Source organism: Lithobates pipiens, unplaced genomic scaffold, assembly GCF_037356315.1.
Source record: "Lithobates pipiens isolate NorthernLeopardFrog02 unplaced genomic scaffold, aLitPip1_a1.2 Scaffold_23, whole genome shotgun sequence".
Classification (NCBI taxonomy): Eukaryota; Metazoa; Chordata; class Amphibia; order Anura; family Ranidae; genus Lithobates; species Lithobates pipiens.
The window spans coordinates 329,426,664-329,446,343 of record NW_027507785.1 but is presented as its reverse complement, the minus strand read 5'-3'; the positions used below and the strand labels follow the sequence as shown (position 1 = coordinate 329,446,343).

The 19,680-nt window shown below is 48.9% G+C and overlaps 1 protein-coding gene across 10 annotated transcripts in view; it reads right to left on the bottom strand.

Moving 5' to 3' along the window:
- ST3GAL3 (ST3 beta-galactoside alpha-2,3-sialyltransferase 3) overlaps positions 1 to 19,680 on the bottom strand; it is a 690,822-nt gene that overhangs the window by 546,130 nt on the left and 125,012 nt on the right. For 8 of the 10 annotated variants that reach the window (XM_077450693.1, XM_077450694.1, XM_077450692.1 and 5 more), the window contains exon 2: positions 12,183 to 12,327. In XM_077450693.1, the coding sequence (XP_077306819.1) occupies positions 12,183 to 12,303 (121 nt within the window). In that variant the 5' untranslated portion in view covers positions 12,304 to 12,327. Of the gene's footprint in view, positions 1 to 12,182; positions 12,328 to 19,680 lie in introns of those variants that run through there. The other 2 variants (XM_077450704.1, XM_077450702.1) reach the window with 2 other exon arrangements.

The following is a 19,680-nucleotide window of genomic DNA, read 5'->3' as shown; positions in this document are numbered from 1 at the left end:
GGGGTTACACTGATGGGCAATGATAAGGCGGCACTGATGGGCACCGATGAGGTGGCACCAATGAAGTGGCACTGATGAGGTGGCATTGATGGACAACGATATGTGGCACTGATAGGCGGCACTGATGGGTGGCACTGATGGGCGACACAGATGGGCACTGATAGATGGCACAAATTGGCACGGATTGGCATGGATGGGCATGGGTTAGGCGGCACAGGTGGGCATGGGTTAGGCGGCACAGGAGGGCATGGGTAGGCGGCACAGGAGGGCATGGGTAGGCACTGATAGGCGGCACAGATGGGAACTGGTAGGCGGCATTGTATTATAATATTTTGTACTAATGGATGCCAATCAGTGTCAATCAATAATGCATGCCAATCAGTGATGCCCATTGTGGGCACTGATTGGCATCCATTGTGGCACTGACTGGAATCCCTGGTGGTCTAGGGTGGCATACCTTGTCCTTGGCATCCCTGGTGGTCTGGTGGCGTCCCTGGTGGTCCAGTGTGGGCATCCTCGGGGGGGCTGTGCTGATAATCGATCAGCACAGACCCCCCCTGTCAGAGGAACAGCCGATCGGCTCTCCTCTACTCGCGTCTGATAGACGCGAGTGAGGAAAAGCCGATCACCGGCTTTTCCTATTTACACTGTGATCAGCCGTGATTGGACACGGCTGATCACGTGGTAAAGAGTCTCCGTCGGAGACTCTTTACCGAGATCGTAGTTCCCGGGTGTCAGACTGACACCCGCAACAACGATCGCCGCGATGCGCGCCCCCGGGGGCACGCAGCGGCTCATAATCCTGATCACGTCATATGACGTCCGGTCAGGATTATGCAACCACTTTGCCGCCGTCTATTTGCTATAGGGCGGGCGGCAAGTGGTTAATGTAAAAATGTCACTGGCAGTGAATGGGATTAACCACTAGGGGGCGATCAAGGGGTTAACTGTGTTTCCCTGGGGAGGTGATTCTAACTGAAGGGGGAGGGGACTGACTGGAGGAAGTGACGGATCGTGGTTCCTACCTAATAGGAACACACGATCTGTCACTCCTGTCTGTATTCGCGCAGCAGTCTGACAAACGCACTTCTTTTTTTTTCTTTTTTTTTTGAATACACTTTTTTGAATTAAACAATAAAGTAAAGTTAACCCAATTTTTTTCTTTTATATTGTGAAAGATAATGTTATGCCGAGTAAATTGATGCCCAACATGTCACGCTTCAAAATTGCGCCGGCTTCTGGAATGGCGACAAACTTTTACCCTTAAAAATCTCCATAGGCGACATTTTAAAAATTCTACAGGTTGCACATTTTGCGTTACAGAGGAGGTCTACGGCTACAATTATCGCTCTCGTTCTCGGCGATACCTCACATGAGTGGTCTGAATAGCGTTTTCATATGCGGTGCGCTACTCAGGTATGCGTTCACTTCTGCACGCGAGCTCGGCGGGATGGGGGCGTTTAAAAAAAAAAATGTTTTTTTTTCTTATTTATTTTACCTTTTTTTTTTTTTTTTTTACACGGTTTTAAAACCAAACAAAATGGTGGCACTTTGATTCCTATTACAAGGAATGTAAACATCCCTTGTAGTAGAAAAAGAGCATGACAGGGCCTCTTAAATATGAGATCTGTGGGGGGGTCAAAAAGACCTCACATCTCATATTTACACTAAAATGCAATTAGAAAACAAAAAAAAATTGTCATTTAAAAAATGTAAAAAACAAACAAAGGCTCTTTGAGAGCTATGGGCGGAAGTGGCATTTTGACGTCGCTGCAGTGTCATGAAGACGGGTGGCGGCCATCTTTCCCCTCACTTGTCTCAATGCACAGCCAGAAGAAGGATCCGGATACCCTCCGCCACTGCCGACAGCTCCGGTATGTGGCAGAGGGCACTGGATCACGGCGCGGAGGGGGGGGGGGCCTCTCCCGCCGCCGATAAAAGTGATCTTGCGGTGAATCCGTCTGCGGAGACCCCTTTTATCTCGTACCGGACAGCCGGCCGAACACGGGCACAGCTAGCTGCTGCCATAACAGCGACATCCGCCCTCAAAGTACATCGGCGTGCGGCGGGCCGGAAGTGGTTAATTATAATTATTGACATTGGCTGTTAAATTGCAGAGAACTGTGGACAACTGTCATCGCTTGACAATCAAATGCTGAAAGTTGCTGTTGCTGCCACTTGCAGACAATCATCTCTACTGGCTGAAGATGAACCCGTCTGCGGATCGTTCCTGCAGTTTTTTTTTTGATAACTGCCACTGATTGTTACCACTTGCTGATAGTCGCAGAAATCTGCAAAGTGTCTGACCCCCTTCTCATCCACATCATTTTCCACTACAGGAGTCACTACAAGGGAGCTGCTGCTACCTGCTGACAGTTGTTTATGGGAACTGAAAAGAGAACTGTCTGTATATGACATCATCACTGAGAGAATTCTAAAGCCTCTCATCCATTTATTCTAGAGAGGAAGGAGCGCCATCTGTAAAAGGGTTGCATGTAAAATAAGTTATTTGGAGCATTATAAAGCCTTTAATTATTTGCGGCTATCTGACGCTGTGCACTGTCACTGTTTGCTGGGGACTGGCGCTGCTTGCTGCCAATTGCTGCTACGTATTGATGAATGTCCGTACACGCCGACAATCGCTGTTACTGAGCGACAACCCTCTGGCCTTTATGGATGATTGCTGCCATCAGCGGATAACTGTTGCTACCTGCCGACAACTGGCGCCGCGGGCGACCACATTTCCAAACTGCCATTCAGGGACAATTTTGCCAAAAAGCAATGGGGGGGGGGGGGGGTTGGGTTTACGAGATTTCGGCGGCAAGTGATTTTTCAGGTGAATGGCTGGTTTTAGCACTTCTATCATTCCAACACCAACACCCTGCTTATATCATCACTTATATCATCCCAATACCATGCTTGATGTATTTCTATTATTACATTGTAATTATAGACCCCCTCCCTCAGTACAGATTCCACCTCAACTAACTATAGACCCCCTCCCTCAGTATGGACCCCCCTCCACTAACTTATAGACCCCACCTCAGTCTAGACCCCCTCTCTCAGTACAGACCCCCTCCACTAACTATAGACCCCCTCCCTCAGTAAGGATCCCCCTCCACTAACTATAGACCCCACCTCAGTATAGACCCCCTCCACAAACTATAGACCCCCTCCCTCAGTACAGATCCCCCTCCACTAACTAGACACCCCCTCCCTCAGTACGGAACCCCTCTCCACTAATTATAGACCCCCCTCCCTCAGTAAGGATCCCCCTCCACTAACTATAGACCCCACCTCAGTATAGACCCCCTCCCTCAGTACAGACCCCCTCCACTAACTATAGCCCCCTCCCTCAGTACAGATCCCCCTCCACTAACTAGACCCCCCCTCCCTTAGTACGGACCCCCCTCTCCACTAAGTATAGACACCCCCTCCCTCAGTACAGACCCCCCTCCACTAACTATAGACCCCCTTCCTCAGTACGGACCCCCCTTCACTAACTATAGACCTCCTCCCTCTGTACGGACCCCCTTCTCCACTAAGTGTAGACCTCCTTCCCTCAGTAAGGATCCCCTCCACTAACTATAGACCCCCTCCCTCAGTACGGACCCCCCTCTCCACTAAGTGTAGACCTCCTTCCCTCAGTAAGGATCCCCTCCACTAACTATAGACCCCCTTCCTCAGTACGGACCCCCCTCCACTAACTATAGACCTCCCTCCCTCAGTATGGACCCCCCTCCACTACGTATAGACACCCCCCACCCTCAGTACGGATCCCCCTCCACTAACTAGAGACCTGACCCCCCTCCCTCAGCATTGACCCCCCTCCCTCAGTACAGACCCCCCTCCACTAACTATAGACCCTCTCCCTCAGTACGGACCCCCCTCCACTAACTATACACCCCCTCCCTCAGTACAGACCCCCCTCCACTAACTATAGACCCTCTCCCTCAGTACGGACCCCCCTCCACTAAATATACACCCCCTCCCTCAGTACGGACCCCCCTCCACTAACTATAGACCCCCTCCCACAGTACGGACCCCCCTCTCCACTAAGTGTAGACCTCCTTCCCTCAGTAAGGATCCCCTCCACTAACTATAGACCCCCTTCCTCAGTACGGACCCCCCTCCACTAACTATAGACCTCCCTCCCTCAGTATGGACCCCCCTCCACTACATATAGACACCCCCACCCTCAGTACGGATCCCCCTCCACTAACTAGAGACCTGACCCCCTCCCTCAGCATGGACCCCCCTCCCTCAGTACAGACCCCCCTCCACTAACTATAGACCCTCTCCCTCAGTACGGACCCCCCTCCACTAACTATACACCCCCTCCCTCAGTACGGACCCCCCTCCACTAACTATACACCCTCTCCCTCAGTACGGACCCCCCTCCACTAACTATAGACCCCCCTCCCTCAGTACGGACCCCCCTCCACTAACTATAGACCCCCTCCCTCAGTACAGATCCCCCTCCACTAACTAGACACCCCCTCCCTCAGTACGGAACCCCTCTCCACTAATTATAGACCCCCCTCCCTCAGTAAGGATCCCCCTCCACTAACTATAGACCCCACCTCAGTATAGACCCCCTCCCTCAGTACAGACCCCCTCCACTAACTATAGCCCCCTCCCTCAGTACAGATCCCCCTCCACTAACTAGACCCCCCCTCCCTTAGTACGGACCCCCCTCTCCACTAAGTATAGACACCCCCTCCCTCAGTACAGACCCCCCTCCACTAACTATAGACCCCCTTCCTCAGTACGGACCCCCCTCCACTAACTATAGACCCCCTCCCTCAGTACGGACCCCCCTCTCCACTAAGTGTAGACCTCCTTCCCTCAGTAAGGATCCCCTCCACTAACTATAGACCCCCTTCCTCAGTACGGACCCCCCTCCACTAACTATAGACCTCCCTCCCTCAGTATGGACCCCCCTCCACTACGTATAGACACCCCCACCCTCAGTACGGATCCCCCTCCACTAACTAGAGACCTGACCCCCTCCCTCAGCATTGACCCCCCTCCCTCAGTACAGACCCCCCTCCACTAACTATAGACCCTCTCCCTCAGTACGGACCCCCCTCCACTAACTATACACCCCCTCCCTCAGTACAGACCCCCCTCCACTAACTATAGACCCTCTCCCTCAGTACGGACCCCCCTCCACTAAATATACACCCCCTCCCTCAGTACGGACCCCCCTCTACTAACTATAGACCCCCTCCCTCAGTACGGACCCCCCTCTCCACTAAGTGTAGACCTCCTTCCCTCAGTAAGGATCCCCTCCACTAACTATAGACCCCCTTCCTCAGTACGGACCCCCTCCACTAACTATAGATCTCCCTCCCTCAGTATGGACCCCCCTCCACTACATATAGACACCCCCACCCTCAGTACGGATCCCCCTCCACTAACTAGAGACCTGACCCCCTCCCTCAGCATGGACCCCCCTCCCTCAGTACAGACCCCCCTCCACTAACTATAGACCCTCTCCCTCAGTACGGACCCCCCTCCACTAACTATACACCCCCTCCCTCAGTACGGACCCCCCTCCACTAACTATAGACCCCCCTCCCTCAGTACGGACCCCCCTCCACTAACTATAGACCCCCTCCCTCAGTACGGACCCCCTCTCCACTAACTATAGACCCCCTCCCTCAGTACGGACCCCCTCTCCACTATGTATAGACCCCCTCCCTCAGTATGGACCCCCTCTCCACTATGTATAGACCCCCTCCCTCAGTATGGACCCCCTCTCCACTATGTATAAACCCCCTCCCTCAGTACTCAGGTAAGTAATTCATAATGAGCTAGTATGCTATGCATATTAACTAGCTCATTATGTCTTTGTCTTGCAGGTTGCTGTTGTTTTTTTTTGGGGGGGGGGGGGGGGGGGTTACAACCACTTTAATAAGATCAGGGAACATTTAAAAAAAAAATGAAATTAAAGCCTCTCTCACGGATAGGTAGAATTAATGCCTTAAAAATGAATATCTTACCCAGGATGAGTTACATCTTTCAAATGATTCTAATAGCGGTACCTCAGGTATATTTTAGGAAATGAAGCTCAATGGTACTAAAACATATCTGGGCACATAAACGCCCTAGGGCTGCATATGCCACATTGGTGAAGGAACAAAGGACAGGGGGACCAGCAGCACCGGATTTCGAGAAAATTGTCTCCCGGATTGCAGAGATTGGATTCAGAACAAAGAGGGGAAAATTTGGGTAAATACAGAAATAACACAAAGTAAGGTAGATCTATGAAAGATGGTCACAACTAAAGCACTTTACACAATCATTACCACAACCACTGCGGGGAGAAGGACACATGAGGTTAATAGAGAAATTATTTTGCTCCCCTCTTAGTTTAAATTGAAGTATATCTAAAATGTATAAAAATTTTGATTAAAGTAGGGCTGCACACAAAAAAAAAAAATCATTAATATTCCTAAAAAAAATAAAAAAATAAAAAACATTTGAAAACCTCTAAATGCCTGTTGCTAGGGGGTCCCTCATAGTCTGCCTCCTTCAGCGCCTGGGCTGGTGACATCACTTCCCCTCGGCGCGGGAAGAGCTAAGCTCTGCTCCCTCCCTCTTGTCAACTCATGGCGCGCGGCGCAGCTCGCGCATGCGCAGTGGGTGCCCAGCTGTGAAGCCACAGCCGGGCGCCCACAGTTACAATGCCGGCGGCGCCCAACTGTAGCAACAGGAGGTGAGATTGAAGGTTTGGTTGGTCAAATTTCAATGGTGGCGCCATCAGATCACAAAACGCGTGAAATTTCTCATCTTCAAAAGAAAATTCTTTCGAAATTTGACGGTATATGGCCAGGCTTAGGTTGTATGCAGCCCACCCATCACAAGACACATATCAATACCTACAAGGTAGCGCAGGTATCCTACACATTTTTTGTTATATTCCAGCAATCAGAGGAGCTATAGGTACACTCCACCAATCAGAGAGAAGCTATAGGTACGCTCCACCAATCAGAGAGAAGCTATAGGTACGCTCCACCAATCAGAGAGAAGCTATAGGTACGCTCCACCAATCAGAGAGAAGCTATAGGTACGCTCCACTAATCAGAGAGGAGCTATAGGTACGCTCCACTAATCAGAGAGGAGCTATAGGAACGCTCCACTAATCAGAGAGAAGCTATAGGTACGCTCCACCAATCAGAGAGAAGCTATAGGTATGCTCCACCAATCAGAGAGAAGCTATAGGTACGCTCCACTAATCAGAGAGAAGCTATAGGTACGCTCCACCAATCAGAGAGAAGCTATAGGTATGCTCCACCAATCAGAGAGAAGCTATAGGTACCCTCCACTAATCAGAGAGGAGCTATAGGTACGCTCCACCAATCAGAGATGAGTTATAGGTACACTCCATTAATCAGAGAGAAGCTATGGGTACCCTCCACTAATCAGAGAGGAGCTATAGGTACCCTCCACTAATCAGAGAGGAGCTATAGGTATGCTCCGCCAATCAGAGATGAGCTATAGGTACGCTCCAGCAATCAGAGAGAAGCTATAGGTACGCGCCACTAATCAGAGAGAAGCTATAGGTATGCTCCAGCAATCAGAGAGAAGCTATAGGTACGCTCCAGCAATCAGAGAGAAGCTATAGGTACGCTCCACTAATCAGAGAGAAGCTATAGGTACGCTCCACCAATCAGAGAGAAGCTATAGGTACGCTCCAGCAATCAGAGAGAAGCTATAGGTACGCGCCACTAATCAGAGAGGAGCTATAGGTACGCTCCACTAATCAGAGAGGAGCTATAGGTACGCTCCAGCAATCAGAGAGAAGCTATAGGTACGCGCCACTAATCAGAGAGGAGCTATAGGTACGCTCCACTAATCAGAGAGGAGCTATAGGTACGCTCCACCAATCAGAGATGAGCTATAGGTACACTCCACTAATCAGAGAGGAGCTATAGGTATGCTCCACCAATCAGAGATGAGCTATAGGTACCCTCCACCAATCAGAGAGGAGCTAAAGATACACTTTTTACCAATAAATTAATTCTTCTTCTTTCATCCACAATAAATCAGAACTTTTTCAGGTCCTTCTATGTACAGTCCCAATCCATCACATACGTATATTACTTTTTTTATAAAATATATACCGGATATACCTATATATATATATAGTGTGTGTATAGACAGATAGATAGATAAGTAGGTAGATAGATAGAAGAAAAACAAAACTATAAAAAGAATACACATCCTTTTCATTAAGGATACATTTGATACATAATTCATTTCAGAATTAATCACTCATTATCATTTTATTACCAGGATTATTATACGAATTTCTATATATTTGTGGATTTACAATGTATATCTTATATCATACATTCTTATGAATTTATCTTATATTAAACCTTTCCCAGTTGATAACATACAAGCACAACTATTATGTATTGTAAACCCTGATTGGCTCTTCTAGGTATGGTTTTTACTCCATTATACAGCGTTCCTGAGGAAACTGCCCATTGCAGTGCCTCAAAATGCATCGATGATATTTTTGATTCTTCAGGAAGACCGGCGCCACTCCCTCTCCTCTCTACATGGGGGGGTGCAGTTAAGATAGTCCTCTGACTTTAACAGAGAAGTAGAGCTAAAGCTCCTTTGGCCGAACTTTTCCTGTACATCACAGGAACGCACTTTGTTCTGCACTCCTGTAACTTGTATTGATCCGGCATGGGGCATGTTGGCTGACATCATTCAGTTAGTCCAGGCTGGGGGGGGGGGGGGGGTTCAGATTCCTGATTGGCAGCTGGCTCAGCCCCTCAGCATTCCGCTTCAAGCCTGAGCCAGCCACTCCCGCCCCCTCCACAGCCCCGGCGCTGCAGTGAACACTGGAGGGCCAGAGCAGAGAGTCACTGACTCTCTGCTAACTGAGGACTGAGAACCGATCGATCAGCGGTCTTTGATCGCTCAGTTCTTGGACTTAGAGACAGCAGGGGACCAATGCTGCATCTAACTAGGTAAGTACATAGGTTTGTTTTGTTTTGTTTTTCAGAATCCAATGCTTCTCTTTTAAATATTTGGGGGAGGGGCGTGGACATCTCTGATCATCTTATATGGAGCACTAATACAAACAGCAGAGTGTACAAGGCCCATCAACACCTTTACTTTTTGAGGAGATTGAAGTGCGCCGGTCTTGGTGCAACAATCCTCACCTCATTTCACTGGAGAAGCCAGGAGTGCCGGTGAGGGACCCGAGAAGAGGAACGGGGCTGCTCTGTGCAAAATCATTACACAGAGCAGGTAAGTATAAAAAAAAAAAAAAATATGGCTTTAAAATCATGCTAACAATCATACAGAAAACCCACAAGGGGATACCAGAGGGAATTGGGACTATATGATACCCAAAGAATAGTAGAAAAAAAATAAAGACGATATAGAGGTAAAGAATTACAAAATTTATTCAAGCAATGTTAAAAAAAACTCAAAAGAGGAAAAACATTTTACAAAAGTATGAAAATACAGAATCACACAGTAGTGCCAATATAGCAATACATAAAGAGTATACCCAATACGTGTTGGACACTGCTGAAATAAGCGGACACAGAGACCCCAACGCGTTTCAACAAACTGTCTTCTTCAGGGCATAAAGATTTCCACTTGAAAAAGATATCCAGAGATATTCAGCATCATCCAACACACATTGGGTCTAAACTGTCAGGGCTGGGCTCAGCCCTTCTTCTCTGAGCTGGCTGCTCAGCTGTCGGCTAATTGGCAGCTCCTATCTCTCCACAGTGACTCACCTGTTGATGATATCCTGATCGCCAGTCCTGCCTACTTAAGCCGTCCAGTCCAGATGATCTCTGCCCTCACCTTGGTCACATCTCTAGAGACGCTCTCCTGTGTTTCTGTTAAAGACTTGCTTGGTTGACATTCCTTCTGGCTCCAGATCCTGCTTGCCGTTTTACTACGCTCATCTCTGGTTTCCTGACGTTTTGGCTTGTCTGACTATCCTTTCCGGTTCCTGACCTCTGGCTATGTTTTGACTATGCTTACTCTGTTTACCTTTGTTTTATAATGATTTAAAAACGTGTTATATAACTGTACTTCTGTCTCTGTCTGATTCATGGTTTCTGACATACTCTTTATATATTGCTATGTTGGCACTACTGAATGAATGAATGAATGAAATACTTGTATAGCGCACAATGCGAACTGAATCGCCTCAAGGCGCTGTGGCGAGCTTTGATCATCTGCTAGAAGAGGAAGGTCTTGAGTTTTTTTCCTAAAAGCCAGGTGATTTTCTTCCAGGCGGATGTTGATTGGTAGAGCATTCCATAGTCGAGGACCTTGGACAGCGAATCTCCGATCCCCCTTGGATTTATACCGGGCTTTGGGCTACTGAGTGATCCTGTATTGTAATACTTTTGTAAAACATTTTTCCTCTTTTGAGATTTTTTTTTTTTTAACATTGCTTGAATACATTTTGTAATTTTTTAACCTCTATATCATCTTTTTTTCTATTCTTTGGGTATTATATAGTCCCAATTTCCCTCTTGTATCCCCTTGTGTGTTTTCTGTGTTGTATTACAGGGATGGATACCCCTCTCATCTTTGGGTCCAAGAAACTAGCTGCATTCACTGTAACAATCACTTTAATATGGAATTATCTCCATTTTTGTCTGAATCCTGAACAAATTGGTGTTAATATATTATTATTATTTTTTTTTATTTATATGTTTATATTATATATATATATATATATATATATATATATATATATATAATTTATTTATTTTTGTATTTATTTTATAAACCGAGTATAATATTTCATTCCTTTGTGTAACATATTTTTGAAATAAAATGAACAATAATATTCTTATTATTAACAAAGATCCAATTTTTGAAGAAATAGTTCTAGTGTATCTCCGGGTGCCTCTGCTGACCTCACCTTCAATTCTCTTCTTTTTGGGGCAAAACCCCTCTAATGTGAGATCCCAAAATGTTCATGTCTGGTCTTTGCATCGGCAGGTGAACACAAGCTGGGACATTTGCTACCTCCAACACTGCACCACGTGAAGGCTGAACACCGAAGGATGTATCATAGTAAACCATTAAGACCCCTTTCACGCTGGGGCGTAGCGGGCATTAAAGCCCTACTAATTTTAGTGGTGCTTTACCGCGGTTATAGCAGTGCTTTTCAGCCGCTAGCAGGGCGCTTTTATCCCCGATAGCGGCAGAAGACTTAATAGCACCCGTGTTGCCGCTTTGCAGGCTGTTTGGCAGCGTTGACCATTCATTTAAATGGGCAGGGGCGGTGGAGAAGCGGTGGGGAAGCGGTGTATACAGCGCTCCCGCACCGCCCCAAAGATGCTGCCTGCAGGACTTTTTTCCCGTCCTGCAAGTGCACCGTCCCCAGTGTAAAAGCACTCGGGGTCTCACACTGGGGAGGCTTGAGGAGCTTTGCAGGTGCTGTCTTTAGCACTAAAACGCCTCAAAGCGCACCAGTGTGAAAGGGGTCTTAGGGTGAATTTGCATAAAAGAAGTGTACTTTTTTACACTTTATGGAAAGTTTGTACAAAAATAAACAAGGAAAAAAAAAAAAACCCCCACACTGCCCCCTACCGCAGTCGAGAGCGAACAGCTGCAGAGAGGTAAAGCACTCAGGAATCTGTCCGTTCTCAACTGCAGTAGGGAGTAGTGTGTTGCGCTATTCTTTTTTTTTTTTCTTGTTTATTTTTGTAAAAACTTTATCTAAAGTGTACAAAAGTACACTTCATTCATGCCATGCATTTCTGTACAGTGTGCTGTGATAAAACGCTGCATGTCTGCATTTTAGCACAGCTCCGGGCTGCGTTGCAGTGTAACTGGGACATACAAAAAACAAAATTACTTTCTATGTGTCCTTGCGGCGACAGGCCATTTTACAATGTAGTGCAAAGCCTGTCACGACACTGTATGTGAATTCACTCTCACACTGGACCTGGTCCACCCCCCTCCCCGAGCCTCCTGCGTTTTCCGTGAGTTGGGTTCTGTGAACCTCATAAACTAAGGGAAAACGTTCGACTCACAAAATCTGAGACCGGAAAGAAGGGCGGAGTCTGATCCTGACTGAGACACAGCCTGAAGTTGTGGCAGCAGCTTAATGACCAGAAAAGGTGGAGCAAAAGGGGGGGGGGAGGGGGTTAGAAGAAGAGGGGACTTACGTGAATCTTCCCAGCGCAGGAGGTGGAGCTTCAAGGCGGAGTAGTAGAGAAAGCCTAGTACCAAGAAGAGGCAGAGAGCCAGCAGCAAGTTCCTCATGAACACCAAAACTCCCATCTTCATAGCATTCCCGCGCTCCTACATGACCTGCGGCAAAGAGTAATAAAGAGACTGAGCGGGCAACAGGAGACATGGCAGTTCAGAGATTACACAATGAGAACATCTGTACAGAGCCAGGTCATGGCACAAAGCAAGCTAGGCAGGAGTGTGGGGCTCACTGGGAGTCCAGGGGCCCCAGCTATAATGTTCACACCCCTGCAGTAAACCAAGTGGATCATACGATTGGTCAGTGCTCTGCAGCTGCCTGTCACTGTACAAGGAAGGATGCTTTTAGGTGATTGCTCAATAAGCCAATTAAATTACCAGCATTTCTGTGGAGTGTAGGAGGAAACCAGAGTATCCGGAGGAAACCCATGCAGGCACAGGGAGAACATCCCAACTCCAGGTAGGTAGTGCCGTGGTTGGGATTTGAACCGACGACTCTAGTGCTGCTAGGTGGAAGTTCTAACCACTTAACCGCCGGGCTGCCCCTGTCAATCAATTACAGAGGCTGTCGAACCTATCAAAGCATTTTGATATTTGCATAACCCCATCCCACTGCGTGCATCAGGACTGAGGGCTCTTGAGAGGAAAACTGAGGCAGGGGGCTGGGATGTTCTCAGGAAGCCGTGTACAACCCCCTTCCACCAGCCATGATCCATTGGCTCCCGCTGCTGTCAATCAACTCCAGTGGCACGCCAGCGGGAGGCGGGGCTGAGTCCTGCTGTCTGTGTCAATGGACACAGCAGAGACACTAGAGAAAAAAATGTCGCACATTGCAATATTTTATGTTGCACGGTATTTGCACGCTGAAGTAAAAAAAAAAAAAAAAAAAAAAACTAAAAGTAAAGTTAGCCCAATTATTTGTGAAAGATGATGTTACGCCGAGTAAATAGATACCCTGCCTGTTATGCTTTGAAATTGCGCACACTCGTGTTATGGTGACAAACTACGGTAGCTAAAAATCTCCATAGGCGACGCTTTAAAAAAAAACTTAACGGTTACCAGGTTGGAGTTACAGAGGAGGTCTAGTGCTCGAATTATTGCTCTCGCTCTGACGATCTCGGCGAGACCTCACATGTTTGATTTGAACACAGTTTACATTTGCAGGAGCGACTTCCGTATGCGTTTTCTTTGTTGCGCGAGAACGAGGGGACAGGGGCGCTTTCAATTTTTAATTTTATTTTTTTATATTATCCCTTTAAAAAAAAAAAACGATCACTTTTATTGCTGTCACAAGGAATGTAAATATCTCTTGTGACAGTAATAGGTGGTGACAGGTCCTCTTTATGGAGGGATCGGGGGTCTAAAAGACTCCAAATCCCTCCTTTGCACTTAAAAGTATTCAAGAATTTTATGTGGCGATTCTGAGTATTGTCTTTTTTTTTTAAAATCGGCGTCATTGGCAGCCGAGTAAACCGGAAGTGACATTGTGGCGTCGCTTCCGGGATTTTACATCGGAGATCCGATCAAAGCCAAATTCAGCTTTGTTCGGGTCTCAGCCTAGCCGGTGGAAGGTCCCCTCCCGCTCCTTTAGGATAACAGCCGAGCCGCTTTTAGCCGCATCGGTTGTCATCACTAAGGAGCCAACCACCCGCTCTAAAAAACTGTACCGGAGTGATGCCTGCTGGGGAGGGAAGGCTCATTGATGGAGGTGGGGGAGGGAAGGCTCATTGATGGAGGTGGGGAGGGAACACTCATTGATGGAGGTGGGGAGGGAACGCTCATTGATGGAGGTGGGGAGGGGGGAAGGCTCACTGATGGAGGCGGGGAGGGGGGAAGGCTCATTGATGGAGGTGGGGAGGGAAGGCTCATTGATGGAGGTGGGGAGGGAAGGCTCATTAATGGAGGTGGGGAGGGAAGGCTCATTGATGGAGGTGGGGAGGGAACGCTCATTGATGGAGGTGGGGAGGGAACGCTCATTGATGGAGGTGGGGAGGGAACGCTCATTGATGGAGGTGGGGAGGGGGGAAGGCTCACTGATGGAGGCGGGGAGGGGGGAAGGCTCATTGATGGAGGTGGGGAGGGAAGGCTCATTGATGGGGAGGGAAGGCCCATTGATGGAGGTGGGGAGAGAAGGCTCTTTGATGGAGGTGGGGAGGGAAGGCTCATTGGTGGAGGTGGGGAGGGAAGGCTCTTTGATGGAGGTGGGGAGGGAAGGCTCATTGATGGAGGTGGGGAGGGAAGGCTCATTGGTGGAGGTGGGGAGGGAAGGCTCATTGGTGGAGGTGGGGAGGGAAGGCTCATTGATGGAGGTGGGGAGGGAAGGCTCATTGATGGAGGTGGGGAGGGAAGGCTCATTGATGGAGGTGGGGAGGGAAGGCTCATTGATGGAGGTGGGGAGGGAAGGCTCATTGATGGAGGTGGGGAGAGAAGACTCATTGATGGAGGTGGGGAGGGAAGGCTCATTGAAAGAGGTGGGGAGAGAAGACTCATTGATGGAGGTGGGAAGGGAAGGCTCATTGATGGAGGTGGGGAGGGAAGGCTCATTGATGGAGGTGGGGAGGGAAGGCTCATTGATGGAGGTGGGGAGGGAAGGCTTATTGAAGGAGGTGGGGAGAGAAGGCTCATTGATGGAGGTGGGGTAGGGACAAGGCTCATTGATGGAGGTGGGAGGGAAGGCTCATTGATGGAGGTGGGGAGAAGGCTCTTTGATGGAGGTGGGGAGAAGGCTCTTTGATGGAGGTGGGGAGAGAAGGCTCATTGATGGAGGTGGGGAGGGAAGGCTCATTGATGGAGGTGGGGTAGGGACAAGGCTCAGTGATGGAGGTGGGAGGGAAGGCTCATTGATGGAGGTGGGGAGAAGGCTCTTTGATGGAGGTGGGGAGAAGGCTCTTTGATGGAGGTGGGGAGAAGGCTCTTTGATGGAGGTGGGGAGAGAAGGCTCATTGATGGAGGTGGGGAGGGAAGGCTCATTGATGGAGGTGGGGAGGGAAGGCTCATTGATGGAGATGGGGAGGGAAGGCTCATTGATGGAGATGGGGAGGGAAGGCTCATTGATGGAGGTGGGGAGGGAAGGCTCAGTGATGGAGGTGGGGAGGGAAGGCTCAGTGATGGAGGTGGGGAGAGAAGGCTCTTTGATGGAGGTGGGGAGAGAAGGCTCTTTGATGGAGGCGGGGAGAGAAGGCTCATTGATGGAGGTGGGGGGGGGGGTGAGGCTTATTGATGGAGGTAGGGAGAGAAGGCTCATTGATGGAGGTAGGGAGAGAAGGCTCATTGATGGAGGTTGGGGGGGAAGCTCATTGATGGAGGTGGGGGAGGGAAAGCTCATTGATGGAAATGGGAGGAAAGGCTCATTTATGGAGGTGAGGGGGGGGCTCATCAATGGAGGTGGGTGGGGAGGCTCATTGATGGAGGTAGGGAGAGAAGGCTCATTGATGGAGATTGGGGGGGAGGGCTCATCGATGGAGGTGGGGGAGGGGGAGGCTCATTGATGGAGGTGGGGAGAGGCTCATTGATGGAGTTGGGGAGAGAAGGCTCATTGATGGAGGTGGGAAGGGAAGGCTCATTGATGGAGGTGGGAAGGGAAGGCTCATTGATGGAGGTGGGATCACAGGAGTCCAAAACTAAACGTGTATAATATATATGTTTTTTTTTTGTTTTTTTAGCAGAGACCCTAAAGAATAAAATGGTGGTTGTTGCAATATTTTATATCACACTGTATTTGCACATATGTGCTTCATACGCAATTTTTGGGGAAAAAATAGTTGTTTTTTTTTATTCATTAAACTGTAAACAGTAAAGTTATCCCAATTTTTTTGTAATATGAAAGATGATGTTACGCCACAAGAATGGTGATCTTTATTCTAAGCAAAAAAAATTGTGATTCTCATTTTATCCAGAATCGTGCCTCTCTATTACATAGTATAGGTCACGTGTCTACATACTCTGTCATGTTATGAACCTGCATATGTTTTTTTTGCCAGTAGGAAAGAAGATTTATTTATTTTTTTAGAATTTTGCTGGCAGGAGGAAGTTGTGTTTTTTTAATGCAACAATTTGGCTGTGTGCAGATTTCATGCTATAAACATCAATGGTTACAAAAGAGCGATGACACAACGATAAATGTCTGTTGAACGAAGGGGGAATTAAGGATTCGCTGGGATATTAAAGATAAGGGGAGAGGAAATGAGAAGGACCCTTCGGCATCCTATTTTATTGGTTGTCATGACAAATCTAGTAATGATTTGACATTTAAAGGAGCCTACCAGCTGCATATAACCCAAAGGGGTGATTTTGATTGCATCTTATTGTCAAAGAAATATACATGAGAAAACAGAATTGCCCAAAATCCTGGGGGTGTGAGGTACGAGACGAAACGTATTCCTCTGAATGAGCAGGAGACGTCCTCAACGTTCTCATTCTGCTCCCGACTCTTTTTTTTCTCCCCTTATTGTTTTGGTCTCCCCTTTCTGAAGCTGTGACTTTTTGGACCCAGGATAGGCTGTAAATAAACATCTAAGTGATTACAAAATTAACTAAGATGGACTTCTCAACATAAATCTGATTCATTATATAGGATAAGTGCACCATGCTAAGTTATACTTTCAAGTATTAATTACAGCTCACAGAAATCCCTGTACTCTGTGAAAGGGTAGCTAAGTCACTGCTGGGAGGGGGAGCAGGATAAGCGGAGTGGCCGAGTAGGGAAGGGGGAGCAGAGTTGCTCAGTCAATGCTGAAACAGGTAGCGGGGTGAGCTGAGCCACTAAGTTACTGCTGCGAGGGGCTGCAGGAGGAGCTGTGCTGCTGAGTCACCACTAGGAGGAGCTGTGCTGCTGAGTCACCACTAAGAGGAGGAGCTGTGCTGCTGAGTCACCACTAAGAGGAGGAGCTGTGCTGCTGAGTCACTACTAGGAGGAGGAGCTGTGCTGCTGAGTCACCACTAAGAGGAGGAGCTGTGCTGCTGAGTCACCACTAAGAGGAGGAGCTGTGCTGCTGAGTCACCATTTAGAGGAGGAGCTGTGCTGCTGAGTCACCACTAAGAGGAGGAGCTGTGCTGCGGAGTCACCACTAAGAGGAGGAGCTGTGCTGCTGAGTCACCACTAGGAGGAGGAGCTGTGCTGCTGAGTCACCACTAGGAGGAGCTGTGCTGCTGAGTCACCACTAAGAGCAGGAGCTGTGCTGCTGAGTCACCACTAAGAGGAGGAGCTGTGCTGCTGAGTCACTACTAGGAGGAGGAGCTGTGCTGCTGAGTCACCACTAAGAGGAGGAGCTGTGCTGCTGAGTCACCACTAAGAGGAGGAGCTGTGCTGCTGAGTCACCATTTAGAGGAGGAGCTGTGCTGCTGAGTCACCACTAAGAGGAGGAGCTGTGCTGCGGAGTCACCACTAAGAGGAGGAGCTGTGCTGCTGAGTCACCACTAAGAGGAGGAGCTGTGCTGCTGAGTCACTACTAAGAGAAGGAGCTGTGCTGCTTAGTCACTACTAAGAGAAGGAGCTGTGCTGCTTAGTCACTACTAAGAGGAGGAGCTGTGCTGCTGAGTCACCACTAGGAGGAAGAGCTGTGCTGCTGAGTCACTACTAAGAGGAGGAGCTGTGCTGCTGAGTCCCTACTAGGAGGAGCTGTGCTGCTGAGTCACTACTAGGAAGAGGAGGAGCTGTGCTGCTGAGTCCCTACTAGGAGGAGCTGTGCTGCTGAGTCACTACTAGGAAGAGGAGGAGCTGTGCTGCTGGGTCACTACTAGGAAGAGGAGGAGCTGTGCTGCTGGGTCACTACTAAGAGGAAGAGCTGTGCTGCTGAGTCACTACTAGGAAGAGGAGGAGCTGTGCTGCTGGGTCACTACTAGGAGGAGCTGTGCTGCTGAGTCACTACTAAGAGGAGGAGCTGTGCTGCTGAGTCACTACTAGGCAGAGGAGCTGTGCTGCAGAGTCACTACTAGGAGGAACTGTGCTGCTGAGTTACTGCTAAGAGGTGGAGCTGTGCTGCTGAGTCACTACAAGGAGGAGGAGCTGTGCTGCTGAGTCACTGCTAAGAGGGGATTCAGGGTGGGGTGAGCCGCTAAGTAAGGGATAGGAAGGGGGAGTGGTGCTGCTGAGTCACGGGAGAGGGAGCGGGGTGAGCTTAGACACTATGCTACTGTTGAGGGGGGTTACAGGAAGAGTTGAGCTGCTAAGACACTGCTGGGAGAGGGAGCAGAGTAAGCCAAGTCAGAGCTAAGAGGGAAAAAAAAGCCCAAATACCGCACACCAACAACAAGAGCCCAAGTGTCAAACAGACCTTCAGGAACATGTCGAGAGCATGGCCTGGATGGAGCCAGGCTGAGGCTGTTCCTACTATTGGGCTTGTTGTGCTGCATTTGTCTTTTTTTCTCTTGTTTACATGTATATTGACACGCTCTTTCCATTCCGGCACCCTTTCCGTGCGAGTTACTGGAGTTCGTTGGAGTTGGGACCCGAAGTGGCACATAAAGTTCCTTGCCTTAAAGTTGCAGGGCAAGCAAATTTGCAGTCAGTGATGGGAGGGGGAGCAGAGTAAGCTGAGCTGCTAAATCAGGGCTAAGAGAGAGGAGCAAGGATAGCAAACGTTGAAGAGTCACTGTTGGGAAGGGGAGAAGGCTGAGCAGTGGGGGCCCGTCCATTAGGGGTGCATGGGCGTCACCCCCCTATCCATGCGTCCGACCCCTTGATCTACATACAGGGTGCCGGACGCATGGATTCCAATGGGGGGGTGGTTTTGTTTGAAACACGTGATTAGACCCTGAGGCTCTAATAGGCTTTAAAAAAGGGTGGGCTGGGGGCACAGAGCACTGCTCTCTGAGCCCACCCAGTTGTGTAACAATAGAGAACGAGTATTCGCTATTGCCACACTGACCCTCCTCCTGGCCAATCGGGATATGGGTCTTGAGACCCATCACCTGATTGGCTTAAAGAGGAAGTAAACCCTGATAGGTTTACTTCCTCTTTGATTCCCTGCAAAGGTAAAGCATAATGGACTACTATGCATTGCATCGCATCGCATAGTAGTCCATTATGTGTCACTTACCTGACACAGGAGCCAGCGAAGTCACCGCTGTCCCCTGTAGTTCCGAGCGTCCATCGTCTCTGTGGGTCTCGCTGCTCCGGCGCTGTGATTCGCCGGAGCAGCGATGACGTCACTCCCGCGCATGCGCATGGGAGCCGACACTTGCGGCATATCGCCGCGATCTGCGGCTTACGCAGTGCGCCTGCGATGGCTGTCTTCAGGTAAATATCTCCTAAACCGTGTATATTTCTTGGACCTACAGGTAAGCCTTAATCTAGGCTTACCTGTAGGTCAAAGTGGTTTGTAAGGGTTTACAACCACTTTAAAGGACAGGTGATCCTATTGGACGCCTAGGAGGAGGGAGGGAGGAGACACATGGCAGGAGCTGCCATGATGCAGAGGAGGAGGAGGAGGAGAGGACACAGGAGTCTCTGCCCGC